At 45.1% G+C, this 23,658-nt stretch overlaps 1 protein-coding gene across 2 annotated transcripts; it reads left to right on the top strand.

Moving 5' to 3' along the window:
- The first annotated feature begins 1,067 nt into the window (after positions 1–1,067).
- On the top strand, positions 1,068–20,695 carry DDX6 (DEAD-box helicase 6). 2 transcript variants are annotated; one of them, XM_061551045.1, is made up of 13 exons: positions 1,068–1,205; positions 3,211–3,862; positions 5,514–5,577; positions 5,788–5,892; positions 7,206–7,335; positions 7,704–7,850; positions 9,790–10,007; positions 11,355–11,483; positions 12,773–12,889; positions 13,333–13,396; positions 14,241–14,342; positions 15,136–15,362; positions 15,954–20,695. In XM_061551045.1, exons 2-12 carry the CDS (start codon positions 3,654–3,656, stop codon positions 15,348–15,350), a joined length of 1,500 nt encoding a protein of 499 aa, XP_061407029.1. In that variant the 5' UTR covers positions 1,068–1,205; positions 3,211–3,653; the 3' UTR covers positions 15,351–15,362; positions 15,954–20,695. The 2 variants fall into 2 exon arrangements, with proteins under 2 accessions (XP_061407029.1, XP_061407030.1); XM_061551046.1 differs by having other exon boundaries at positions 3,182–3,862.
- Positions 20,696–23,658: the final 2,963 nt, after the last annotated feature.

Below are 23,658 nucleotides of genomic sequence, written 5' to 3'. Positions count from 1 at the left end.
CACGACATAATCACTACCGCAGCAACACAACACGGCCATAGGACAAGCGTGACAAAGTCTGGAGAGAAATAACACATCGCCTGCTATGCAAGGAGGGCGTGTGGGTTGGATCCCGACCCTGACGCCTGATGTGCATTTGGAGTTTGCGTGTCTCTCTCTCTTCCCGTCGTCGCGTGGATTTTTTCCCTCCTGGTTTTCCCCTCGACATTTAGAATGAACATCACCACGCGTTTCAAAACTATTGTGGCTGCGGCTATAAATGTCCACGCGATAAGCCACTTCGTTGGGCTATCATTTGTGGCCAGGTAGCTTCTGAAAAATAGCTACACAGCTCAGTGGGACTTACCTGGTAACATAAACAATAATTGTTTAAATACTCTTTGGTTCTTTCGGTAAAGTCACGTAGAAATACATAATTTATTTTTTTATTTTTTATTCCTGCAGTCACGAAAACTTCAAATCATTGTTTTAATAGTTACATTAGACCCAACCCCCACACCCCCGCCCCTTAATTAAAAATCCCCCGCGCCCCGCCCCTCAACCCACCTCTTCCCCGTCGCCCCTCCCCTCGTCCCTCCACCTGCCCTCTCAATTAAAACTCCCCCGCGCCCCGCCCCTCAACCCCCCTTGCCCCCCCTCGTCTCCCCCTCCCGCCCCTCATTTAAAACTCCCCCGCGCCCCGCCCCCCAAACCCCCCATCGTCCCCCCCTCCCGCCCCTCATTTAAAACTCCCCCGCGCCCCGCCCCTCAACCCACCTCTCCCCCGCTCGCCCCTCCCCTCGTCCCCCTTCCAGCCCCTCAATTCTAATTCCCCGCGCCCCGCCCCTCAACTCCCCCTCCCTCGTCCCCCCCTCCCGCCCCTCAATTCCAACTCCCCCGCGCCCCGCCCCTCAACCCACCTCTCCCCCGCTCGCCCCTCCCCTCGTCCCCCTTTCCATCCCTCAATTCAAAATCCCCCGCGCCCCGCCCCTCAACCCCTCCCCCTCGTCTCCCCCCTCCCGCCCCCTTCATTCAAACAGCCCCTCCCCCTTCGCCCCATCGCTGGCCCGGGCCCCGCGGTGCACTGTGGGAGTTGGACGTACTTAAGGGAGCGGCCATGTTGGTGGAGTTGGGCCGCTGAAAGGGAGAGGCGTTCGAGAGACAAATCAATCCTTCTCCATCCGCACCCAAGCCCGGCTCATCGAGAGACGCAGTCGTCTCGTACGGTTCGTGCGCTTCCTGCCTATCGAAACGGCGACATTATTTTTCGCGATCGATGCTCGGTGAAATGGGATTTGTGTCGACGCGAATCTGGCCTCTGGTTGTTTGTGTACTACGCGGATGCGAAGGGCCTCGGAGGCTTCTCCTGACCGTCCCCTCCCAACGATAAATTCGCAATCTTTTGGGGTAAAATAGCAAAATTGCCGGCTAAATAAGCGCAGTTTGTCATCGCGTCGCTTTTATGGGAACTGTTGGTGGTGTGAAACGCTTAAAATGCGCACCATTGGTGGCGTTGAGGTTTTTTTTGTGTCGAGCGAAATTTGTGGGCCGGGTTTGTGACGTGGGTTTAGGTTATTGCGCTTTTACTGTTTAAAAAGGTGAAATATAAATATTCTTAAATATTCCGACGTAATACACGATTGCATCGAGAAGGAAGGACGTAGCAGCTGTTATGTCACCGGTGTTGCCTTTTACAGTAGTTGTTTACGCTAAAAAAACATCGTATAATGGTGCGTAATGCAATTCCTGGCTCTCATTGTGCTGCATTGCACAAGCGGATAAACGTTAACTTCGAATGGTTTTATTCCAGTCAATCCTCGCCGAGTACTCTCGTTTCTTCATTCGGGGAGGGTCCTACGTCGTAATTGTTAACCAATTTCAATTTAAGGAGCGATTTTTTTGCGTTTTTGGGGGGGGGGGGACCCCGAAGTGCTTGAGGCAGAAATCCACGCAAACTCTGTCTAGTTCGGTAAAGAGACGGGTCCACGATCCCCACTTGGCCGTCTTCTCGCTTTGCTCTGTCCCCGAGTTCCTTCGAACCTGCGGGAGTTCCGCAAGTCTGATCCACCATCTTAAGAAAATACGCAACTGCTGTCCATTTTAGCAGTGCCCTGGGTGCTTTGGGAGCGTGCGAATGCATCTAAATTTAGTAACAATTGTGGTGTATTACCAATATGCCGATGTCAACAAGGTTCTGTTTTAACTCGCGATGTTTGAGCTGCAACAAAGAGGCGACTTGCCTGAAAACATTACGAAACTTTGCTCCCATGGGATGGCAAGTGCTTCGACTGATAGGCACTGTAAACACCAGAAACAAAGTGGCCTAAATATTACAACTTTGCAATGTGGAGAACGGGCAAGCCGTTTTGAGTAGCACTAAATAACAATTATAATCCCTAACCAATTAGTCAAGAGTGTGAGCCCTCGCACTGGTCCTCTCCTGCCTCCAGCCACCCTCATTATATAGCCCTTCCATTGGCTTTGCCTCTCATTTCGTCATCCATTAGTTTGAGTTATCCCGCTTACTAACTAATTAGCCCACCATTCCCAAGTGCTATCCCTTCCACTGACCCTATCCGACCAGCTTCTGCTACTAGCCATGTCACTGGCCCTAACCCCTTAGCCCCCTACCTCCGGAGATTTGCGAGTGCGTAGGCCACAACTGGATTGAGAGGGGGGGGGGGCTTTAACACGCGTCTCCAGCTGGTATGACCTTTTGTGCTACCTTGGTAGGGGGACCATTGGCCACAATCCAGGCTACATTGTCGCTTGAGGGAGGGCTGTATTTTACTGGGAGAATAATAGCTTTGCTAATCGATGTTTAAATCTAATTGCCTCAGAAACGTATAACAAAGCAATACGTAAAGGTTAAACACACGGTAATTCATTGAAGTAACGAACAGACCTAAATGTCCGTCCGCAGAAAAAAAATGTTTGTCCATTGACCTGATGTTCTCTCGTATTTGTTTACAAGAATCCCTCCACCACTTTCGACCTTCAAGTTCTCATCAATAGTCGAGCATTATATTTAATTTTCCTACATTGTTATTGCCAAGAACTACTCGTATAAAATAATTTTGAATGCTGCATGATTTATATGCTTAACTATATATTGAGAAATCTGCCAATTCATTGAACTGCAGTGAACGTCTTTCCTTTTTAACGGGCGCATTGTCTGTTTTGTTTGACTTGGCTTCTTTAGCCATATTTTATTTTGTGCCGTGTTTGCAGTTTGTGAGTCTGACAAGTGGAAGCTGTGTGCGGTGGTTGGAGGTCTCCTGAGGTGATTTCGGGGAGCTCCCTGCCAGCGTCCTCACGGGAGGCCGGCGCGTTCTGGAAACGCGACCGCTCCTCTTGACATTTGGACGCACAACAAAAGACGACTGCTGCGGGAAGAGTTCTCCAGCTTTCGAACTTCAAAAAAAAAACCTCAATTTCTCATAATTTCTGAATTCTTCGAACTCTGATTTTTAAAGAGTCGGAGTGCCGACAATTTCTTTGCGTTTTTATTTTTAAAGAAAATTCAATATAGAGTATATAATTTCGAAGATTTTTCTTTTCGTTATTTATATGAACTTGTGAAGATTCTTGACGGGACTGCTGTTTGGGGCCGCGAGTGGAGGGACGAGCAGCAGCTTTGCGACCAAGATTGAACTTCTTAAAGGGCGGAAACGATGGCTGCCACACGCACAGAAAACGGTGTTGCCGTGGGCATGGGCGGCCAGATGAGGTCCTCGACAGGGCCCAACATGCTCCGAGTGAACGCGCCCACTATGATGTCTCAGTCCAAGGGCCCGATGCCCATGTCTTCGACAGCGCTGCAGTCGGCGAGCATGCACGGAGGGTCCCAGGCGCAGAACCCAGGCGCGGGCAGCGGTGTCAAGTAAGGGTGCTTGGTGTGGTCTGGGTTATTGGATTATTTAAGCAATAAATTCAAGATTATTGGTGCTTTTACTTAGCTAAATCGAATAAGTTGAAAATATAAACAAGACTCGCCATATCCACGTGTACAGTTGATGTTTTAGATGAGGCTTGGTAACCGTCACATCAGCCGTGTTGTGGCATGGTAGGGGTTTCCCCAACTTCGTTGGCAGGATGTAGGAGCGGACATCATTTTTAAAGGGACCCGAGTAAAAGCCGGCCATTCAATGCCTGGCTCTAACATGCACGACTCTCCTGTGTTGCTGCAGGCTCATGCTTTGAGTTTGAAGCTTAGTTAAATATAACAAGATTCCAATTGAATGGGCAGTAATTTTGCCATAGTTAACTCCAGAAATTACTTTATTGACTTGTAAAATTGTATTAGAGTGGTAAAATTGACATCTGTAGAATGCACTTATGCTATTGAAGTTCAAGCTCTGGTTGGACAGCTCTGCAAAAAAATAATTGATTTCCAACCTTTCTGAACTCGTGGGCCAACGTCAACCCTCAACATTGAGGGGCCACCATGCAATAAAATGTCTGCAGCCCTTTTGCATGCCACTTCTCAGTTTTGCGGACTACAAGTTGGAAACCACTGGTCTTGGTATTTATCTGTGATTGGAGCTTGTTTGTGTCTTGGATCTTCAACAACACTAACATGATCCTGCTGTGGTATAATGGTTATTGCTGAATTTTCAATCCATATGTTGGCAGTTTGATCTGCCAGTGCAGCAATTAAAACAATGGGACACGTTTTTTAACCCTCCCCCCATCTGTCCACCCAGCATTTATAAATGAGTACATCACAGTCGATCAGCAGTTAAGAGTGTGGTTGCGTAGTGTGGATACAAGCACATTCCAAGACTAGTGGCCAGCATGAAAAAACAGGCTAAAATACCAGTTCGAAGTGGCATGAGTGTTGGAGAGAAAACCAAATTACTTTTCTGATGTTGAGCCATTATTTGGCTGATCTACTAACTGTAAAGCCTCGTCTTGAGATCCGTGCAACCAATCTAACTCCGTGGTCAATAAAATAGTCAAAATTGCAAGTGCCCTGGACATTAGTCTGCCAGTAGGGGACAATTGTGCAGTATAATCTTAATTGAATAAGTTACTGGTAATTTTCGAATTGTTGCCCTAATCCTGGCACACAATAGCCTACTCTTGCAAATAACATGCACATATTAAGGTGAATACATCTGCTGTGGATGGCAGCTGGATTCAAACTTAACCGCAGCAACCACGCTCGAGCCAGGCAATGTCACAGCCCATATTAAGTACCACTTTTTGGGAACTGCATTGTAGCCTGCCCCTGCTATACGAGTGCCATTTTATCCACTTGGCTGCCAACCAATGAGCATTACCCCATGCTCCTTCGAACATGGAAATTCTGCTGACTGAATTGTCTGAAGTGTTAGCTCAAGCAACCGAAGGACACGGGATGTTTAGAAGAACATTGCTCTGTTTACTTGACAAATGTAATTGTTACTTTTACAGTGGTCATTTGGGCTATGTGTTTTGGTGACATTGGGTTGTGACGATGTTGCACCATATTCTGATTACCATAAGCCTTTCTTGGTAAGAATTTGTTTTGTTTGCGTGAAACATTTTAGACCTGGTGATGACTGGAAGGCAGGTCTGAAGTTGCCACCAAAAGACAGAAGAGTAAAGACTTCAGTAAGTGGCTTTGTTTCATGTTGGTTGCCCACTTTCACTAAGGATTTTGTCAAATTCCAAATTTGGATCTTCTGGATTGGGGCTGCGTCTTGAGCATTTCAAGCTTTCGCCATGTACCACTGGAAAGGCACGAGAAGAAATGCTCAAGACATGGCCCAACCCATCTGTGCGACTGGAGGGTGAGCAATAGTGGTGTCTGTTTGTGTCCAGGACGTGACCGCCACGAAAGGAAACGAGTTTGAGGACTACTGCCTGAAGCGTGAGCTGCTCATGGGCATTTTTGAGAAGGGCTGGGAAAAGCCCTCTCCAATCCAGGTGAGAACTTTCCAGTGCATAATGTGAAGATTCATCCCCTTCAAAATGTATTTTTATAATCGCCATGCCTCTTGGATTCTCAGTGGATATTGATTATGTACAATTTCTTAAGTTTTATGAAAATGTTACTTAAGGCAATTGCTGGTACAAACAAGATGGTGCACTTAATCATGAAGTCTTGACCCCAGTTCATAATGAGTTATTGAATTGCGAGTAGGTAGGGTACGCGATACATAATCCAATAACTCATCTTGAGACTTGCACAACTAATTTGTTGGCCTTTCAACAAAATCCATTCGTATTATTGGTCCTAGTAATGACGCACCCGTCGAATGACAGGTCACGATTCGGTTTGAGAAATGTTCTAAATCCAATGTGTGCATTTTTTACACTCGTGCAAATGAGACCTGAAATAATGAGCAAAAAATATATTTGTACCAAATGCAATGTAAAAACAAGGGTACGTGCATAGATTTTGCTTTGAGCATGCAAGTGCTATATATTGAATATTGTGTACATTGCTGTGAAAAAATGTTGCACGCCAGGTCTGCATGGTTTACAAAGTTAATTGCCTATAATCACCCAGAAATGCCTGTCCCGCGTGTGATGTCACTCCACATGAGGCCCAACCCCCCTCATTAATATTCACAAGTGGTGGATTTTTGCACAAACGCAGATGACGATAGAGATGAATTAAATCATTTATTACGCCAAGTCGCATCAAATATGACGTTCTTTACAGAAAGTGACGGTGAAAAATAAATCTACACAGCACAGTGCGACATCCGTGTGTGACGTCACTGCAAAAGAACCCCCCCTTCATTAATATTCATGCCCGTATGAAAATTTACACTACCGCAAGGTCGCGCACTCCACATGCTGCACCCCTCCCCAATAACCATTAGTGGGTGACGTCGCTCCACATGGGGCAACCCCCACCATTAATAGTCATATGAGCTGAACAGTTTTTCTATTGAATATTTCAGATTTACTGCAATATACACTTGTTCTTGGACGGGCAAAAAAGCTTTTATATAAGGTGTGTTTTTGTAGGGGCTATTGTTGCATGTGGACTCTAGTTATTAACATTCCATTGACCAATTGTGCAAATGATATGCATGATATGCTAATTTACACTCGATGGGACAATACTATGAAGGAGATGGACAAATGGAAATACAAAATACCAGAAAACAATAGATTATTGAGTATACATGCTTGCTGGGGACATTTTCAAATGTATGTCGGTGCCACTGGATAGCTTAATGAATACTAATACTGTTGCTGTGCAAAATCTGACTTGGCTCCTGCAGGAAGAGAGCATCCCTATTGCACTGTCTGGGCGGGATATTCTGGCGCGTGCCAAGAACGGGACCGGTAAAAGCGGAGCCTACCTCATTCCCCTGCTAGAGCGTCTGGACATGAAGAAGCCCTACATTCAAGGTGCGTCTCGACCTGTTCATATTGGCACACGACCCCTGAGAGCTGCGATGCACGAAGACCATTTTACAACAATAGTCACTGGCGTTTGCAACCAGCAATGGTTGCCGTCACCATTTTCTATTGTAAAAAAAAAACCTTGACACATCTGATCATAGCGCCCCCTAGTGCGCAACTGATGGCAGCTACTAGTCGGATCACAGATGGCATGACTACCCGAGGTTGTGGTCTGTAGACCAATAATTGATGAAAGCGTAGTACCACTGCTCCGTATATCCACATTTTATCGTGAAGTTTTATTGACTTGTGTGGGCTGCTGCATCCAAGGTGATGCTAGCGTAGCTCTGACTTCCTCCGTGTGTCCCCGGCAGCACTAACGATTGTGCCGACGCGTGAGCTGGCGCTGCAGACCAGCCAGATCTGCATCGAGCTCAGCAAGCACATGGGTGGCGTCAAAGTCATGGCCACCACCGGCGGCACCAACCTGAGAGACGACATTCTACGTCTCGACGAGACTGGTAAAGAGCAGCGCTCGCATGCGTACACGGTTCAAGGGGGAGATCTGCTGCCAAAGGGAAAATCCATGCCTCGGCTATCATCACCCCTAGCTTTCCAACGTAAATGAGGGGAGGTGAGGGAAGGATGACGTGTAACAATATGAAAATATATTCTTAGGCTCGTGGCACGTCCACATGTATTGATGTGCAAATGTTTCATTTCGGGTATTTGAACAACTAAACGAGTTGTAAAGTTATGAAAACCATGTATGCTTTATGTAACGCTTGCCCAAAACGCATTTGCGTTCGGTAGTGATTAGCAGTGTAGAAGATGGGAGGAAACTGTCACGGCAAACCGCATTTGGTTATTTGCAATTTAATTTTTTATTCTGTTTTGTCTCAAATGTTGGCAACTCTGGTCAATTTGTCTGGTTTTCTAAAGGACAAAGTCCCTCCTAGCAACGCTGCTTTATACTGCAGGTGGGTTCATTGGATCATCTTTCCAACAGTTCTGTTCCCCTCTGTCCGTAACAAATGGACAGAATTCATAAATTCTTTAAAAAATGTTTTGCAAAGTGTTAAATCGAGGTGAAACAAACACATTTCGAACGAGATAATATCACTAATTCAAATGTGTAATTTATTATACATGTCTATTTATACTTGTTTATTTACAACTGTATAACAATTACCCATATTCTGAGATTGATCATTGTACTATAATAAAACCTGGTTAATTTTCTTGTCATATTTAAGCACTCTCATATGCAGTTTAATTAGAATATAGGCTTTTGTTAAGCTGGAGCAAATCGAGGTTTAGCCGAGTTGTGTGGAGCAAGTAAAGATGTGGGTGTTAATCTGCTTTCATACAACTCAAGTGGAGATTAATCCCGACAATTTGCTATCGGCTACATTTCACACATCCCAACTGTGCCTTCATAATGTTGGGTGGTTATGTAATGTGTTATTGGGCATCTAAATGCATTGATATACTAAGTCGCTGTAGGGCATCATGGGTGATGCAAGCTGTTGAGTTGAAATATTTGTTTTCTCTGGCGTATTACCATGTGGTGTGTTTCCACCTTTAGGTTATTATTGTGGATTTTTTTAAACCTTGGTCTTGATAAACCACTAACCCTAGTAGGTCACCAACAATACTATAAAAGATTGGTTATGTAATTGAGCAGAGGATGCTGGTGCAAGTCAATAAAATAACAGTTTTTATTCTATATATTTATATCCGAAAGTAAAGAAATACCTTTGTTTCAACCAACTAATCTTGTACAATATTGATCTGTGACCTATTAACTTGATGTTATGTAGCCAAAACATTAACACATTTACTCTGAAGTAAAATGTATTTTCAGTATCCAAGTTGATTGTATAAATTAATGATCAGTGTAGGTTAGTGAAGGGAACTCGGGGGGGGGGGGGGGGGGGGGGAATCCGTTACGATGTCACAAACCACCACTGATAGGTGGGAATCACTCCTAAACATGATACCTTATGACTTGTACGAAGAGCTATATGAAACATCTGTATACTGTTGAATGTCCATATATGTGGGTAGATTATCCAGATTGCAGATTCTCCATGCTTTCATAAAAAATCTTTACATTGGCGGTCAAATGCCTCGTAGAGCATGGCTGTGCTTCCACAAACGTGACGAAGAAACCAATTACTTCTAGGAAGTATTAAAAACAGGACACAATCTACTTTTTCATTCCCATCTTTCATAGGTAAACATGGGTTTTATACCCATATTAGTTAAAAATTATCTGTTTTTATCTGGGCCATACCCCCCCCCCCTCCCATTCGGGATATCAAGAGTTAATTTTTTTGCTGCAAGGACTTCGTGCTGACAAATAAAGTGTAAGGTAATGCTTGTGGACGCAAGCACTGCCTGTCGTATCATCGTTGAGCCTCGTCGCCAATATCCGCGTTTGTCCCTCACTCGCAGTGCACGTCATAATCGCGACACCTGGCCGCATCCTGGACCTCATCAACAAGGGCCTGGCCAAAGTGGATGCCGTGCAGATGATTGTGCTGGATGAGGCCGACAAGCTTCTGTCGCAGGACTTTGTGCAGATGCTCGATGACATCATCCGTGCCATGCCGCGCAACCGCCAGATCTTGCTGTACTCCGCCACCTTCCCGCTGAGTGTGCAAAAGTTCATGGTGAGCCTCCCTGCAGAGTTTGTACCACTTCCCCCAACGTGTGTGGGTCTGCGATGCTTTTGCCACGATAGCTTTTTTCACAATACAATATCAGTTTTCACAATACTACAATTATGGCTATCAGTTTTGAAACTTTTGGCAAATTTTTGGTGGTGCTTTCAATCAAAATACACCTGCTATAGTAAGTCTTATTTTCCATTCTATCACACTTGTATACCACTGTCAGTTACACAAGAAATGAGTAAAAAAAATGGACTACAGGGAATGGTGACGTCATATAACCATCATGCAATCGATGAAACGTTTTTCAAAGCATTTAAATTGGCAATGGCTATTTTTTTAGGTCTATATTGTGAACTCTATTTAAAGCTTGTTAGAAAATGAAGGTCAAAAAGCATTAACCTATAATCATCATGTAACACTATTGGTCTTGCATTGTGTGATCTAGCATATTGCCACATTTAAGCAACCCTGGTATGAACGAAGGGTCTTGACATTTAATTCCCTCAGGAATCGATGATATGGAGTTGTCGTTTTATTCAAGAACATTCTTTTAACAATTGTGACTGGCATGGCCAGAAGCATAAGAACATATGACAACACACATGAACTGAAAAACAGGGAGCCATTAGAATATATATCGATTGATTAATTCTAATATGTACATTAATTGGGGTTCAAACCAGTAGTTCCCCATCTTTAGGTTTGTGGACCTAGTGTTTTTCAAGGCAGTCCATGGAGCTGTTGGTTTTTTCTCAATCCATATTTGTCAGCACATAGTGGTCTGGAAACATGTTTTGAATTGAGCTGTGGTCCACAGGTCAAAGGTTGGAAACCCCTGGTTTGGAAATGTGTATGTTACATAACGGGGTGGAGTGGGACTGATTTGCTAGTGGCAGTCATCTTTATATATTTGACTATGCACTACAAAAAAAAGACGGGAATATATTTCAACAAATATAACTACATATAATAATACAAAGGCTTGCTCGCTGCTGTAAATTGTTTTGAGACCGTGGTTAAGTTGTTGCCTTCGCAAACATCAGTGGTGAGCAAAATCAGAATAGGTCCTAGGGCCGCCTGGGTCACTCCCTTCAACCAACCTGCACTTGCCAGGGTGGTGACATTTGGTCATATGGTCTGTGAATCCCCACGACTGACGGCCTTTATCCTGCAATTAATTGGCAATTGCTGTAAATTACGATGATCGGTTACTAGTTGGTGAATATGGAATTTATGAGGTGGTTATTGATGAAACTGACAATGCAATAAATAATTTAAAATAAAGCTGAACCGCAAGAGCTGCCTGGCTTGATGTTAATAATGTTTTGTTTCTGATCCATCAAGAATCGGCACCTGCAGAAGCCGTACGAGATAAACCTGATGGAGGAGCTCACTCTGAAGGGCATCACACAGTTCTACGCTTACGTCAATGAGCGCCAGAAAGTGCACTGTCTGAACACGCTCTTCTCCAAGGTATGGGCCCTCGCACATGTTCACGTTTGTAAATGTATGTCCCCAACCCTGGAAGTCTTGAGTTTTTTGGGCACAAGGTAATTGACAACCGTTTATATTTGTATATAACTTAAAATACGGCCACATCTCAAGAAGTTGTATGAAACATTGGGCATATTGTACGTGACAAGTGGTGCAAAGATCAAGCTTTAGGAGTTGGAAATATTGTGGCTGACAATTTTTTAAAACTTGCTCTAGAAATTGATCCCAGGCTAGATGGAGAGCCAATGGCTGAATTGGCAGTTCGGGCAGTTCACAACTTACGAACGGGTTCCCGAGACCCGTTGGCAAGTCGAAACACAATGTCCTTTTTCAAATGCACATGGTTAGTGTTTTCTAAAATGTGTTTACGGTTCAACAAAAAGGGGGTCGCATTGTTAAACTCGTAAATAAGAATAAATATTATACTTTTGCTTATAATACTGTAATAAATACCGTTTAGTCGTTAATACATATAATAACAATGTAAAACAATCCGTTAAAATTTTCACTTTCCTGGAGTCCTGATGGTGGCTTGAATATAAGAAGGGGCGTAACGAGTCTCCACAATTGTGCGTGCACACGCACAACAAATATAAAGAATCCCCTTTATAGCCTTGACAGGCTGTAGGGGCAAGTACTGTTATCAAGCAGCGCCTATGAAGGCAGGCACGGCACACGAGAGGGGTTGAGTGGCCAACACTGTATGCACCAGGTACTCATTTGAGGCCAAGTTGACCTCGAAAGGCCAGGATCCATTCAAAAATAATCGTCACTGATGTTGGTCATGAATGGGAATCGAACTTGAGTAGCCGGGTTGGTTGCGAAGCGCACTCCCCGGTTGCGCTACCGCTCCACACATGGGGGCATGCACCCGCACACTCCCAGCAGGTTGCTGTGACCATATATCTCGTGGAGGATTGCTTCGCTGAATACAATAGTTATGTGGTTTAGTTTGCAAATGCAAGTTCGTGTTTGCAAGTTGATGTAAAAAAAAGTCATGGAAACTGGTCCATAAGTGAGGATGTTTGGAAGTCAACTTGCCTGTTATAGGTTTGTCACTTTATTTATGGTGTAGTTTAGCAGTTTAGAATTGGCATTTTTGCAAATGTGGTGAAATCTATTTTGTTTTCTACCCAGGTTTTCCTCAACAGTTAAAGGTACTTTTTTTGGAAATGTAATGTGTTCTGAGTGGAGTGGCATCTGCCCTTTTATCTTTATCCTCCCTTGTGCTTTTTTCTAATCCTTATCTTTTTTTTCCATTCCCACAGCTGCAGATCAATCAGTCGATCATTTTCTGCAACTCAACTCAGCGCGTGGAGCTGCTGGCCAAGAAGATAACACAGCTCGGCTACTCTTGCTTTTATATCCACGCCAAGATGAAGCAGGTGCGTCTGCCAATTCGGGTTCTTAAATATTGGCAAAACTGCCACACAACTTGGCTGAGACACCTTGTAGAGTTTTTTTTAGGACTGGGTATTTGCATCGCGCTGTATGGAATGGTGAGGAGTGGTCCTCTCATTATATTATTGTAATTTTCTTACGTTGCTTTTTGATCTCTGATCTGTGAGGTTAAGCAAGGTTTGAGCCTGGATAGCCTTTGGATGGGTGTTCATGCATATTAGGCTGGAGCTACATTTTGGAAAAATCCATTGTCCTGTACTTTTCCCACATCTGCTCCTGGCCTTCACCAACCAGCAGTAACTTAGCATGGTGAAGTCTTGTCAAACCACCCTCATTATTGACATGGTATGGGGAGGCCTTGATCCAGAAGTGGTTTTAACAAAAGGCTGTACACGTGCGTTTTTGTTGGTTTGTTTTCTTCCTGCAGGAGCATCGTAATCGTGTGTTCCACGACTTCAGGAGGGGAGAATGTCGGAACCTGGTGTGTTCCGGTAAGCTCGCTTCCTCACTGGCTTCAAAACTAGATACAGCGTCACCATGGGCTCAATCTTGTCACCGAGGCTGTGTACACATCTGTCCATTCCGTTAAATGAATTAATCGCATGGCTTGCAATGGCATCTCTGCCATGGCTGGATATGCACTGCTGTACTCTGGTATTTTACACTATCTAGTTGTGACCTTGTAGATTACAACAGTGCTCACCCTGGGTCCGGTCACACTCTTAACGAAACTTAAAAAGTAGAGATTGTACATTTATGTATTTCCCATTCTCTTGTACCTTTTTTACATTTTAAACAATGTAGTCGATGCTATTTATTGGTCAAATGAACTTTGAGGTAGTGATGATCTCTTACAGCCCAGAGTTGTGGATATTCCACATTACAAAGGACGATCACTTTACCAGTGATACCCATTTTAGTGACTGGAGGGATGATTTGCATATAGATACCAACATATTAAATTAAAAATATAATGGTGGGGTTTATTGCAATGCTTTGTCGTCAAGGGTTTATGAATCGTGGCGAATTGTGCAACTCAATCCACTGGACTGCAAGGGCCAGGTGGTGACAACAGCATTGGGTTCATGGGCCTTGTGGGTTTTTTTTCAGAGTTATATTCACTACACATGCGTGATAGGTGTTCTCATGTTTTCTACCACTTGCAAAACCCTTAAAATAATTGGATAGTTATCCAAATGCAGGACCTTTGTATATATGTGGTTTTTTTTTTACTCACACTTTTCAGGAGAAATAGCCTTTTTTTATCGAATAGCAAGTTTGGTGTTGCTTGACCATTGTGTTGGTAAATTAAAGTCTATTTCAATGAACTTTCAGATCTGTTCACCCGAGGAATTGACATTCAGGCTGTGAATGTGGTCATCAACTTTGACTTCCCAAAGAATGCCGAGACGTACCTGCATCGCATTGGCCGTTCCGGTAAGGACACGAGATAGCCATCATTACATTTTTATACGTATAACTGGAAATGTTGGTGCATTTGCACTCGCTGGAGGTGGTAGGGGGAGCACAGGCTCTTGGGGCCAACACTGTGGCAACATTTAACCAGCACTGTTCCCACTGCTTGTGTAGAGCTGTAAAATACTGGCCTATCAAGCTGGTCTATCCAACCTGAAATTATTCTACCGATTATTGTTTAGGTAACTAGACTAATGGGATGAAGACCTGTGCTTAAAATTTATAAGGATCCTTCCCACGTGTGCTACTGGATGGGAAGGTGGGTTGAGGTTTGATGTCGGCATAATCGGCCATATTGTGCTCAGCATCGTTTATAGGAGACCTGTCTTTTGAGAGGCAGGATGTGGGGGTAGCCCCCATTTTTTAAAAGAGCCCAAGTTGACCACCATGAAAGTAGTCGTACAATCTTTAATCCACGAATCATCCCAGCTCCAGCTAAGCACTCTGCACACATCAGCACTCAACCCCTGGCTAAGTCGTTATGAGTTCTGAGCCAGCAGCTTGAGATACTCTGTGAATCTGGGTAAAAGCTGCCTGTGATTACAGTGGGAATGGGGAAAATGCGCCCCCTTACAAAAGGGAATAATTGAGTGCCTCTGCTTTTGCGGGCTATTGCCTTTACGCATTCGCACGATTGTGGCATTTTTTTGAATTTGTTTTTACATGATGCTAATGGAAAACAACTAAATAGAATTCGGAGAGGGGTAGAACACTGACAATTTGCTGAATGACTCCGTGTGTGCTAACTCATCAGGCCGCTATGGCCACCTGGGCCTGGCCATCAACCTGATCACGTACGAGGACCGCTTCAACCTGAAGGGCATCGAGGAGCAGCTGGGCACCGAGATCAAGCCCATCCCGGGCACCATTGACAAGAGCCTGTACGTGGCCGAGTTCCACAGTGAGCCAGATGAGGGCGGCAGCACACAGCAGCCAGCCCAGCAGCCGCCATCGCAGCAGCAGCCCTAAGACAAGTCGAGGGTGGGTGTTGGCGCTGTTTGGCTGCGTCGCTACGTCTGTGCAGCGGGGGAGCCCTTTTGCGGGACGGCCACAGGCCTACACCACGGGTGTGAAGGTGGTGCACGGGGACTTGTGAGGGGGAGTTACTGTGGGGTAGGGGATGTGGGAATAGTGTACGAGGATCGGAGGGGCTGACTGGGGTGGGGGGGCGACTATGGGGCAGGAGGAAAACCTGTCTTTGGGAGGTGAAGTTCAAGTTGGGGTCGGGGGGAATCCAATGATGGGGTATACCTCCCATAGTTTATAACAACTTGTAGGCCTTTTGTCAACACTGCTGGATAAGGCCTCGCTGTTGAGCATGTGACTTGTTTGGCCATACTTAATGCTCGTCTGAGCTTATTGTGATGTAACTTAGAAGAAGGGATGTTTTAATAAATGGCAATTCATGCTCAATTGGAAATTAACAACCTTTGTTGATGTAAGTAACAAAAACAATATTCTCGTGGTTATGCTTGGCTCTCTCCATTTGCAGTCGTTTGCTTGTATGTGGTTGTCATGCCCCTCGGTGATTTGTTTAATTTTTTCCGTCTCTGCCCCCCCCCCCCCCCTCAGGCATCCTGCACGCTTCCTCCAAGAAGACATTTATGTTGGAGGCGTGCCACAGCTTTTTTTTATTGTTACACTTCGCTGCCCCCTTAAAGTTTTTATTTACAACTGCTTATTTCAAAAATATTTTAATTGGAAGGTATATAAGAGAAATATCAGCATTTGGAGTGCATTCCTTCTGTTAAAATTAATCGCCATACAATTCTTAAACAAAAATGGTGACGAGCGTAGGGTTTCTGGGAGGTCTGTCATTCAAAGCTTCAAGATTAATTTAGCCCCCTCCTTTCCTCCTGCTGTTTAGACCGTTACTTCTGTGCTACAATATAATTTTTTGCACAAAAGTGCCTTACTGACCGATACTGCAAGCATTGTGCAAAAGATGAGATGTGGCAGTGGGGCGAAACACCCGGCCGCTGGGATTTGGAACCTTGAGCAGATGCCGCAATGTGGCTCGTGCTGCTCTTATCGCGCTCACAGAATGGATTGGCGTGACGGCGCCTGCCTGTTCAAGAGGCTTGCGTGCTCAAGCGCGACTGACTTGGAAGCCCTCTGGAGTTACAAGACGACAACAAATCTTGTGTTTTTTAATGTTGTTATTGTTATTTTTGGACTATTACAAAAGTACAAAAGACAAAAATCCCTTAACAAACTGAATGGATATTTAAAAAAAACCAGCTTACAAGGGTGGTCCTGGGCCAGGCAGCTTGCCTGCGTTGGCATACGCGATGTTGGGGGAGCTTCTCTGCTGAAACGGACCTGATGCCATGGAGACCACGGGCAGCACAGGGCAGCGAACACTTGCAAGGTGGCACCGCCTCCAAGCGCAATACACTATGCAGCCGAGTTGTGGTGTCTCCCTGGCCTTGCAACCTGCTGAAAACGAGGACAATTGTTGGTTTGAAACACGGAGAAGAGAAAATGGGGGGAGGGGAGGGAAAAAAGAAGAAAGGCAAAAAAAAAATCATTAAAAAAAGAAGTCCCTGTTAATGCTCCAGAGATGGCTGTTAAAATGGTGTTGCAGGCAAGCTGAGGACCGTTGTGTAAATAGTGTATATTTGTAAATAACATCCTGGATGCCCGGTCATGCGCAACATGTCCATTCTGCAGTTTGGCGATGGGGCCCATGTGTTGCTAGTTGCGTCTGGGCGTAAGGCATTAACAGTTTTATTTAACAATAACGTCCAAATAATTGCTCAAGGCCTCGGCTGGCTAGCAAACGGAAACAAAACCACATCCATGCACGTGTTTTAAAATGCCCCCAATCTTAGCTCTTGGCGTTTTGGAAAATGATGGCAATGCTTTGATGGTTGTGAAATTTGACCACAATTGTACGTGACAAGTGGTGCAAAGATCAAGCTTTATGAGTTGGAAATATTGTGGCTGACAATTTTTGAAAACTTGTGAGAATTTGGCACGTTGCAGTTGCAGCAGTAATTCACATTCAACTGTTGGGGGGAGTTAAAATGCGTGCGTGTGTTGCACGTTGGTCTTTGTGAGCCTTGGTGAAAAAGGTCCCCTGAAGTTGAGCATGTGGAGGATCACGCGGGTGCACTTGCAACCTTGTGCAGCGAGTGCGCACTCTTGCTTCGTAGCAACACGGAAGCCCTGAATGGAGCCACGATTACTCGACGTTAAAAACTTTCCTGCAAATGGTCTTCGTGGGCACCCCTGCACCACAGCGGAGTTTTGCGCATGGGCGGGCATCCACAGCCACGTGTGTGTCCTCTGAAGCTTCAGCTACTTTTGGCATAAGGGGAGGAGGTGGGCCTGGCCAGCATTGGCCCCTGGCTTCTCAAGTTTAGAGCTGTCTTTCTAAAAGCTGCACTAATTTGCACTCTTCTCTTTGCGCCTGCGCCCCCAGGTTCATTCTAGTGCAGTCGGCTGCGGTTTCAAACGGCAACGCGTGTGCATAATTTTTATTTCCGTTTTTTTGTTTTTGTGGATAATTTTATTTTTCCCTTCGCTCATCTTCCTGTACAGAAATGCAAGAGTGTTTGTTTTTATATGATCACAACTCCCCAGCCCCTGCCATGCGCTCGTTTTTGGTGCTCAACCATGCCCAGGCTGTGGTCTTCAACCGTTGCAATACACGCCATGGGCAGGCCCTGGCAGGCTGAGCACCGACCACCAGCGCCCCTGTACTGTACAGAAGCGTGTGGACTCTGCGCGTTTCCGAAGCTTGCTGCTGCCGTGAGCGGGCTGTCCCGCCGACGGGAGCAGTAAATGGCGCACAGATGTATTCCCTAACTGTGAGAAGAAACCCAGCTCGTTTGGATGTATTGCACTTTTTTGGGGCACAAGCCCGCATTTAGGCGATCGTTGTGGGCTGTTGCATTTATAAAAAAAAGAATATAGCGGTAGGAGGAAGAAATTGTTTTTTGGTCGACCACTTGCATCAGCTGTACCATTTTCAACTTTGAGAATTTAAAATATTCGCCAGCTACCAGAGTTTTGAAATGGGAGAAGTCGAATGCCCGTTCTTAAACTCGTTGCCAATTCAAATGTGCACGTGCTTCTTTGGAGTATCATTGGCCAGTTGTATACGCATTTCTTGTATGACCTACCTAGAGGTTGACAATGAGGTGCGAAACATTCGGACAATAATCGTTCACTTGGGCTTTCACTTGTGCAAAACTTAAACCATCAAAGTATTAGCATAACATTGAGAGCCGTTTCAACTAATCTACTTGTTTGTAAGGCCGCCACAGCACATTCATTCACAGTTCTCTGAAGCAAAACATTTCGGCATCTCGAGCAAATGCGCATGCGGCATAAAGCTCTAAGTAGATCGAGGCTAGTTTTTGCAGCAGTTTGTGGTAACGAATGCCAATGTCCAATGGCGTTTTTTTTTAAGTGGCGTCACTGCCAACGCCGACCCTAACACCGTGATGTTCTGAGGCGCGTGTGCAAAAAGACGCGCGCGTGTGAGCTGGCACACAAGGTTTCCTCATCCTCAACCACCGCGTTTGGCAGCGGGCGATGAAACCTAGTGCTCCCGTCTCACAGACACTTTTGTTTTCACCTTTTATTATTTTTATTGAAGAGGTTGGTCTGGCTCTGCGTCCTGAAGTCGCATCCCAGAAGCCAAGGGGAAGAGCCCTCATTGTTTGAGACCCACGCAAACGAAGAGCGGCAGGTGGCGAGCTAAAGGAATTTGTTACTCGCAGGAGGAATCTGTTTGAAGCACTTTCCCCTCTGCGCACGGCCACTGTTACTAGAGGTGCACTTGTGGAACCCAATGCCGCACCACTGGACTGTCTCTACCGCATTTGTCGTTTGGTTCTCTGATACCCGTCGAAATTTTTTGCAAGCCTGAGTGCACCTCATTCCTCCTGCGAGCAACTTCCTATGGAAAGATCTTGTTGTGGAGGCTGGAACCTGTGGGTCCTGACTGAACTTCAGCTTGTGACAGGTTGGAAACTTCTCTTGATAGTTTATTGAAGTTCAGTCAGGTTAACTTTTTGGGGGGGGGGGGGGGGTGGGGGGGTTAGGGGCCATAATTGGGAGATTGTGTTTGGTTAGGTTTCCATGGGCAAAATTAAAAAGAAATGCCAATTTATTTTGGTCCCCTGTTTTTGAAAAGATGAAATTGGGCTTGGGTAGGTTTGAAAGGGGAGGTTGGAAGAGGGGGGGGGGCGGTAAGCAGGGGGGGGGGGGGGAGTAAAGTAATTGTGAGTGGGTGACCCAGCCAACAGTAAATGTTTTCTAGTCAATGTTAAAACGGAATAACCAAATTTAAACACCGGCGCAAGTAATTTGGGTTTACTTTTGCCTGCTCAATGATTCGCTGCTGTTGGATGGGGCCACCTCATACAGAAATCTTAAGCTTGTCACCCTTTGTGCTGGCTTCTGACCAGCACTAAGTGAAACCACGTAATTACCTTTCAACAAAGCTTTTGCAACCGTTATACACTGCAAATATGTGGTTTACAGTCTTGACTCCACTCTGCAAATATGCACATGTTTGCATCATTAGTAATTGCATTTAAACAATCTTAAAAAGTGTCAAGGCAAAATAATTGTGGTTTCCTTGTTACAAAATGCTTTTGGTAACGTGGTTCTATAGTCTGCCTGTCACTGTCCTGGCTTCATTTTTTGTTTAAATTCAATTGGCTTTGGATCTAGAGCCGTGTGGTTACTGTGATGCAAATATTTGCTTGCTTTTAAATTAACCCATCTTAAAGGGGAGGAGAAAACGTGACACCCTGTCGTGCAATGTGATGTTATCCTCTTGACAAGCAAGGTGTGATCGTCGTGTTCTTGTCTTGACGCGCCCGAGGCCTGTTGAAACGTTCTGGCTGAACGCGTCATGGCTCTGTATTTTTAGTTTTCGTGTTGTACCACGTGTTTGTGGCATATCCAGCGTGTTTCGCTTCACATTGAGGGAACTGTTTCCACGTGTCGAACAACATGCGGTACGACCCAAAACACATTGGAGTGAAGTAAAGCGCAAATCAAAAATCTGCCCTGGTGAGAATGTGGCGCTTGAATGTTACCACTTTCTCCCAGACTAGTGGACGGCACCGGTTGAGATATAAATGTGGCCTGTTATTGCCACGGATTCCCCACCTTGCTTGTCAATGTGTAACCGACTTATTTGGGCATTACACCGAGTACTATTGAGTTTAATGTGACACGCACGCGTTTAATCTGGATTTCATCCTGAAAGATCAGCTGTTTTTCGAAGGTTGTTTCCACGTCCTTTGTACTCCTTAATTAGGCCAAAATAAAACAAGACTTTAAGCTGCCATTTTGCCTTGTGGACCTATGTACATATACAGCTCACTTGAAGGTCTGAAGTTAATTTACCATACTTCACCAGCGGGTTGGTGAATGGGGGAGCATCGACTGGTTTCCTCGTACAGTATAATGGGTTTTGCGGTCATGCCCTCTGCTGCCCCACAACGTAGCCCTATAAACTAGGTGTTATTGGCAGCTGCAGTGTATGGATCTGCTTGTATGAAAGGGTATTTATCCAAAGTTTAGTGACTTTTATTGTAAACTATCCGTACAAATTTGGTGCCATTCTGTTGCAACGTTCCTTTTTTTGGCACCTCGTTCCACAGAGTGACTTCTCTTGGTTAGATTTGCCGTGTGAACATGGGCAGAGGTGCTACACATTTCTTGTGGTTTCTATTGGCAAACAGTTATATTTTACTGGCAATTATTGTCTGCCTCTCCTAGCTCAAACATTATGTCCATGCCCATTTGTATTTCATCGGTCATATTTGTCTTTGCATCTTGCTATGTAACCTGCATAGCCCCCACTTGGATGAAGCAGGTAAATCAAAAATACTTTATTAAACAAATTGAGGTACATTGCGATACGTGACAACACTGCAATAGTGTGAGGCATATAACTTTACATTTATTTCAAAATATTTTTACATTCAATGCGTGCACTGAATTGTACATGTACAAATAATGTTCACTTATGTTGTGTGGAGTAATTCGCATCAACCCGCAGTCTAGACTACGAGGTGGCTGTGATTTGGGGGTTAGAGCGTTGATCCGGCACGGCTAATTATGGATTAAAATCCAAACGGAGCACTCTTTAAGCGGAGTTCCTAAATGAAGTGAGTTGAATTCTTAAGCTGGGGCAGCTATTAACCACGATGTGAAAAGTCAAATCGTGATTCAACCCATTAGTGTATTGAATAGCTGTGGTCGGTGCATCATTCCTAGTGCTATCGTTTCAAAGCATTGCTCCAAAACAAGTCTTATAACACCTTAATGAGTGCGCGTATGTGGGGGGGGGGGGGCAAGGCATAATGAGTCCGAAGTCGTCCAAGCACAGCTCTTGGTCCCACGTGCCGCTTTGTCGAAAGGCAGCGATGACAGCGTTCGGTGGTTGGATGGGCCGGTCCTCTTGCATTTTTATTTCCACATGTGGATCATCTGGTCCTGAAGGATCCGAGCGTACGGCCCCACAAGATCGATTCCCTTCTGGAACATATCTCTGCAGCCATAACACAAAAGTTGAACGCGAGTTAGATTTCGATTTAAAGCTTTCGTGACTGCAGGGATTCATCCTATTAGTTCTTTCGGTAAGTCACGTAGAAGGAAAATAATAAAAATAAAACAATTCTCACGACGTTTCGGCCACAACGCAAACAGCCGTCCTCAGGTGAAGAACAGGTCTGTCGGAAAGAGCGTCATTCAGACGCTGTCTTTCCGACAGACCTGTTCTTCATCTGTCGGAAAGAGCGTCATTCAGACGCTGTCTTTCCGACAGACCTGTTCTTCACCTGAGGACGGCTGCTTGCGTTGTGGCGGAAACGTCGTGAGAATTATTTTATGATGTTTTATTTTTATTATTTTATTATTTCCCTTCTACGTGACTTTACCGAAAGAACCAAGAAGAAAAAACGCGAGTTAGAGTTGCATCCACGGTGGGTCTCGCGTGCGCGGCTCCACTTCCCGTCTCGTGCTGCGTCTTGACTCACATGGTGTGCTTGATGCCTGGCAGCTCTCGCGTCTTCGCAGCGTACTCCTCTGCCAGGTCTCTTGCCTGGGCCAGGACGTTATCCAGAGGACCCTTGACTTGCACCTCGTCGTCCTCTGCGGCCGGTGCGCACTCTGCTGCCAGTGGCGGAGATGGAGCGGGGAGGAAGGGGGGGGGGGGATTGTGGATGGATGGGGGAGATGAAGTGGTTAAAATCCGTGCACATTTTGCATTGCTCGTAATTTCAAAATAATACATTGGTTAAAAAAAAGTCTCCCTGGTTGGACGCACACCTATTTTTTTCTAGTTTTAATCAATAAACTAACAATATACTGGAGGAATTGGATGAGCTCTAAAGGCTCTTTTTTCACATGTCCAGTCGGGGCAAGTCAGAACGTTACAAGTAATACAAAAACACGACAGGAGTGTGAATTATAGACGAGGGAAAGTAAAAGTTCTACTGTTAAGGGTGCTGCATGGTGTGATGGTGAGCACACTTGTAATGCAATCACAGGTTGCCAGTTTGATTCGATCTCCCAGAGCAGCTGATGACACGATGGACACATTCCTTAACCCCCCCCCCCCCATCTCCGTCGATTAGCAAGTTACAGGTTGTGGGGGGAAATGTGGGTATGCACACTTCTTTAAACACATCTGGTAAAAGCGTGGAAGTCGAAATGCCCTCTTAGAGTTCACCATAATGGGAGGTCCTTCCCCCAGCAGTGGCGTGAGCGACCAATTGCAGGGCTCCACTTCAACTTTTTAAGCTGATAAATTATGGCAAATGTACCACGTGGTGATTGAGACCTGCCGCTGGTGCCTTCAGATGATGGCTCCGGCTGACCAAGTGGGGTCGTACGGGCCTTGTGGTTCGAACGAGAAGTCTTGAGCGCAATTGTCGGTATACCAATAGTCGTTGAACAATCCGAGTACGAACTCCGAACATGAACATATGCACTCGCATATCACGGCGAATGTAAGGTTTTAGTGTATGCTTTAATGCACTCCTCAAACAGTCTACACAGCCCTAACATATACACCAATTCTGTAAACAACACGTTTAGAAACTTGATTTTAAGCTTTCGTGACTGCAGGAATTACTCTTTGGTTTTTTCGGTAAAGTCACGTAGAAAGAAAAGAAAATAAAGAATGGCATACACGAAGTTTCGATTGCAACACAAGCAACCGTCATCAGGTGTGAAAGTGCTAATTTTCAAGTTAAGTGAAAAGTTGGAAGTTTGAATATATAGTTAACGGCAGGGGGGG

The sequence above is a fragment of the Lethenteron reissneri genome, chromosome 13 (genome assembly GCF_015708825.2).
Source record: "Lethenteron reissneri isolate LAM-NWPU_2019-01 chromosome 13, ASM1570882v1, whole genome shotgun sequence".
NCBI lineage: Eukaryota > Metazoa > Chordata > Hyperoartia > Petromyzontiformes > Petromyzontidae > Lethenteron > Lethenteron reissneri.
This window is presented reverse-complemented; position numbering and strand designations above follow the sequence as displayed.